General features: G+C 46.9%; 1 protein-coding gene across 4 annotated transcripts in view; it reads left to right on the top strand.

Moving 5' to 3' along the window:
• The first annotated feature begins 1,683 nt into the window (after positions 1-1,683).
• The window catches only part of DYNC1LI2 (dynein cytoplasmic 1 light intermediate chain 2), a 28,564-nt gene continuing 25,441 nt past the window's right edge, over positions 1,684-4,806 (top strand). For all 4 annotated transcript variants that reach the window (XR_008236519.1, XM_052795943.1, XM_052795944.1 and 1 more), the window contains exons 1-3: positions 1,684-1,865; positions 2,784-2,857; positions 3,292-3,408. Coding sequence is in view for 3 of the 4 variants with exons in the window: in XM_052795943.1 (XP_052651903.1) it covers positions 1,771-1,865; positions 2,784-2,857; positions 3,292-3,408 (286 nt within the window). In the remaining variant the exon portion in view is untranslated. The remainder of the gene's footprint in view (positions 1,866-2,783; positions 2,858-3,291; positions 3,409-4,806) is intronic.

The raw sequence follows: 4,806 nt of genomic DNA, 5'->3' as shown, positions 1-4,806 counted from the left end.
CTTAGTGAAAGCCTTAGTAACTTGATTTTTCAGTGATAGCCTTAGTATTTAATTTCTATTTTTTATCTATTCTGATAAAGGAATGATTAATTGATAGTTGATTTATTATGGAAAAAGTTTAGTTATCTTATTAGCACTAGGCTTTCACTACGAAGTAGCTTATATGCTTAAAACCAACCAAGATAACCAAAAACTGAAAGACCTGCAGTAAAGATGATGCCAATGATATAATAAATAGGTCTTCTAATATTTTCAGCTGTTGCGCTTTTTTATATTATTAAAATATTCAAGCATCTATAAAAGATGTCTTTGAATGGAGCTGTTAAAAGCAGCGTAGGTAAATATTGGTATATGTATTTGCAGAATATGAGCCAGAAGGACTGCTGGGGAGCGGTATGCACAGCAGGGAGATTTTTGGTCCATTACACACTCTACAAAGTGTTTTTCTAAGCACTCAAAAGCTGGTCTGGGAGAGCCGCTATTGCATCTATTGACTGAGTGTGTATTAGTAATCCGTATTATTCTGGCCTAGATGCACTTCAAGTGGAGAAAATATGTAAGGTGTAAATTTTCACTTGACACAAAGTCAGCATCTCACAATACTGACAACTGAGTTAATCTGAGGTATAGCGTAGGTTGGAAAGGACCTCTGGGGGCCATAGTCGGCCTCCTCAGAGCAGGGCTCATTTTGCAGTTAGTCAAGTTGCTCAGTGCCTTGTCAAGTTCTGAAAACCTTCAAGGATGAAATTCCCACAGCCTCTTTGGGCAACCTCTTCTGGTGCTTCAACTACTCTCGCAGTGCAAGTGGCTGAAAAAGACGTCATTAAAACATTTTTGTGTAATCCACAAGGGAAGAGCCGTGGGCCAGAAGCAAGCAGAAACCTGTTGTGTGAATTTGTGCAAGTCAATTAACCTTTTTCTCTCCTTTTGATTGACTGTACAATCTTGATAATCTTGTTGATTTTCTTGCATAAAATGCTTTGAAATCCACACATAACGGGCATCGTGAAAATATAATTGGATAGGAGTAATGTCATTTTTTTTAGGCTGCTTAAGCTATGCAGCACTGTGTTTGAGCACTTTGAAAAGCTGAATTGACTGGTAAATCCCGGAGGAAGGCATATTTACAAAACACCTTCACCTTGCTTTGTAGTTCTAGTGGAAGAACAAAAATTAATGGCGGGGTGTAAGAACAAGGGTGCTAGCTAAAGGGTGCTAGCTAAAGCTTGCTTTAGTGGGAAATAATTTATAACAGGCGGTTTCATCTAAACACGAGTTAATTCAGCCTGCATGCTACACGTGGTACTCCTGCGCACCGGGGCCGCGCGGCATCTGCAGCCAGGCCAGGAGCAGGGGCCGTGCCAGCAGCTCGCTGACAGACCTCGCTCAGCCCGGGACCCTTCCCGGGCGGCGGCGGCGGCGGCGGCTGCACGAGGAGTGACCGGGACACACCCGGCAGCGGCCGGCGCGGGCCGGGCCTCGCTGCCGCCGGCGGCCGCCAGCGCCTCGCCGGCACCAGGGGGCGCTGCCGGCGGCGGCCGCAGCCGCCGCGGAAGGCACCGCCCAGGGCGGGGAGCGCTGCCGGGGCTGCCCAGGCGCCGCCTGATCGGAAAGCGGCGCGGCTGCGGCGGGGAGCGGCGGTGCGCCCGCCAGCGGCAGGGGCGGCGGCGGGGCCGGCGGCGCGGGGCGCCCGCGCGGGCGGGGGAGAGGGAGGAGCGGGGTCCTCGGCGGGCCCGGGTGAGGTCACTCTTTGTGGCTGCAGTTGGCAAGATGGCGCCGGTGCTGGTGGAGAAGAAGCTGCTGGGGCCGGACGGGCCCGGCGGCGCCGAGCTCCCCAGCGAGGAGGAGGAGGGGCAGAACCTCTGGTGAGTGAGGGGGGGGGGATGTCGGGGAGGGCGCCTGCCGGGCCGCGGCACCCTGCGGCTGCTCTCGGCCGTCCCGTGCCTCTCACGACGGGGGTCTCGCTGCTCTGCCGAGCCGCCTCAGCCCTCCCGCGGCAGGCGTGAGCCCCTGCCTCTGCCGGGCTGGAGCGGAGCAGTGCGGGGCCCCCCCCTGGGCCGGGGCGGGGGCGGCGGTGGGTGCCGGCTGCGGGGCCGCGCTCGGGCCCCGCTGACAGGAGCGGCGGGTGGCGGCGCCGCGGCAGGCGGCTGCCCGCGGCGGGGGCCGGCCCGCCCGGCGGCCGGCGCGGTGAGGAATGCTGTCTTTCCCGGCTCTGAGAGGGATCGTGGGGTACGTGAGGGGAGCCCTGCACCCGCACGAATGAGGCCGGCATCGCTGCGAGGGTGAGGGAGAGCAGGTGTGCGGAGCCCGAGGGATCCGGCTCTGTGGGATAGGCTCCAGGAGACTCCATCTCTTGTGCCGTCGCTTATCTGAGTAGCGCTTTTGAAAATACTAATAACGGCAGGAAGAAAATCGTGCATAAAATACAGTAATGGATTGTGGGAAGAATTAGTCATCAGTTGAAAAGTAATGTTTTGCGGTAACGCGACCTCTTAAAAGAGAGAAAAACTTAAAATGTTATTGCACGTGTTTTAGAAATTATAAAAGCTTTTCTCAAAAAGGTGGCATAGTTTTGGTCTTTTAAAATGAACTTAAATCTTTAACTGTAACATCATATCTAGTTTGTAAATAGAACGAATGTAACCGGATTGGTCCGTGCAGATCTGCTGAGCTCATCAGTGCTGTCAAATGGGCAATGCGTGGGTTGCGTTTGTGTGTGCGCGTGCATATGTGTGCACATGCATGTGCCTGTCAGTCCACTGAGAATGATGCTGTTTTTCTAGGTCCTCAATACTGAGTGAAGTTTCTACCCGGTCAAGATCTAAATTGCCAGCGGGCAAGAATATTCTTGTTTTTGGTAAGTAACATATGCAAGCAGTTGGGTGGTTGTTTTTTCTTTTGTAGAAACAAAGTGCGTTTAAAACAATGATGTGAACAAACTGATACAGTAGTCTGTTAAAATTAGGTTATGTAATGTGATCTATGGTATTACTGTCTTCAGGTTGATAGATTTACTTTCTTTTTGGTTTCTGCTGTTAGATTTAGAACATATATTTAAACAAATGGAATGTAATAGATAATAATTAAGTGCTTCGTTCTTATCGTCATGGTATAAGTTGTTGGATTTAGCTGGAATACTTGAAAGAAAACAACAAATAAGTGTGGCCCAAAAATGTACAAGAATACTTCTGATTGCTTAAACGTGTTTTGAAAAATCTTTTCTATGAAGTTAAAATTAATTCTGAAAGTGTCTTTTTTTTTTTTTTTTTTCCTGTAAAAACTTACTGGCAGGTGATGATGGTTCAGGGAAAACCACACTTATGGCTAAAATACAGGGAGCAGAGCATGGCAAGAAAGGAAGAGGGCTGGAATACTTGTATCTAAATATTCACGATGAAGACAGAGATGGTAAGTTCATTTCATATGTAATATCTTTACTGTAATTAAGTAGCTGATATGCTTTTTTAATAACTGTGGTTTCATCAGTGTGTTTTGGGTTATGCCCAGGTAGCTGGTTCCAGCATTGCTCTGTATGTTTTAGAAGCCATATCAATTTCTTAAAAGTGAAAGGCATTTTACATTCAGTGTGCATTCTCCCTCTTGCCCTTCTTACAGCTTGACCTGTGTATGAGAAGAAAGTACACTTGAGCAGCTCTCAGGATCCATTTACTTTTAGGGTAGATACATTTGCTGATGTTGATTTACTAGCAGATACATTGTCATTTGGTATGACTACTTGATAACTATAGAAAGTAAGTGATACATTAACGAGAATTTAATTCTTAGTATGGATTTCTGGGTGTGGGTATTTTCTTGTGGGGGCTGTATGTAGAATTTCGGGTAACTAACTGAGACGTTTTAGTAGAGTTGAATGAGTGAAGAACAGAACTTTAAGTCAGAATTAGTATTTCCTTTTCTCAAATTGGAGCTTTTCTCTTTGCCCCTTGTCTTTCTCCTTGTTGCTGTTGATGATTGCTCTACTATATGGAAGGAGGATGACAACAAGAGACCACTTAAAAGCAGATCTAATGATCAGAATACTTTTAGGAAGGTTAGGGACAGGGGGAGATGGGGAGTGAGTTCATCATCCTTGCTTCTAAATCTGCCTCTGCCTGTCTCATTGTGGGCAAACTGCTGGACCTCTTTGTGTTAGTTTCCATCTTCAAAAATGGGGAATTTCAGTCTTCCTATTCCTGACTTCCTTCTGAGTTTTCAGTTGAGAAGAGGGAAGCAATGGTGGTGGTTCTTCCATGTTCCTGAAAACAAATGAACTAGGAAGATCCTGTAATGGTATTTTGAAAATGGAAATGGAAATGTACTGAAGGCTTGCACGAGTGATTAAGTACCATATGTGACTGGTTGTTATGGAGATTGGTCTTGCGCTCACATGGTTGTAAACTGTCTTTGGATACTAAGTTAGGCACAATGAAATCATGAGTACATTGACTGTGTCTTCAGTGGCCACCTAGTCTTGCAGTTCTAAAATACTTTTGTCCTGTAATTTTAAGTGCTGAGCCATTCTCGGCTTCTTGAGGTTCTTGGTGTGCTTTCTCACCATGCACAGTCTTCTTTAGTACTGCATAAATACTTCAAGGGAAAAAAAACCCTATGATTAGGAGTGTTAAGACAGCCTGTGCCATCAGGCTTCTTGCAACATCAAAGGAGGTGGTATTATAAGCAGGAAAATGTTTGGTGTGCTATTTTCCTGGTGCTGACTATCAAACCTCAAGTATGCCCCTACTTTGGAAATATTTTGGGGCTATTCCTGAGTATCTGGAAGTGATAAGTATTTGAGGTGGTTACGAG

This window comes from Harpia harpyja, chromosome 9 (assembly GCF_026419915.1).
Source record: "Harpia harpyja isolate bHarHar1 chromosome 9, bHarHar1 primary haplotype, whole genome shotgun sequence".
Lineage (NCBI taxonomy): Eukaryota > Metazoa > Chordata > Aves > Accipitriformes > Accipitridae > Harpia > Harpia harpyja.
Note: the sequence above shows the minus strand (reverse complement) of the source record. Positions and strands in the feature narration are given on the sequence as shown.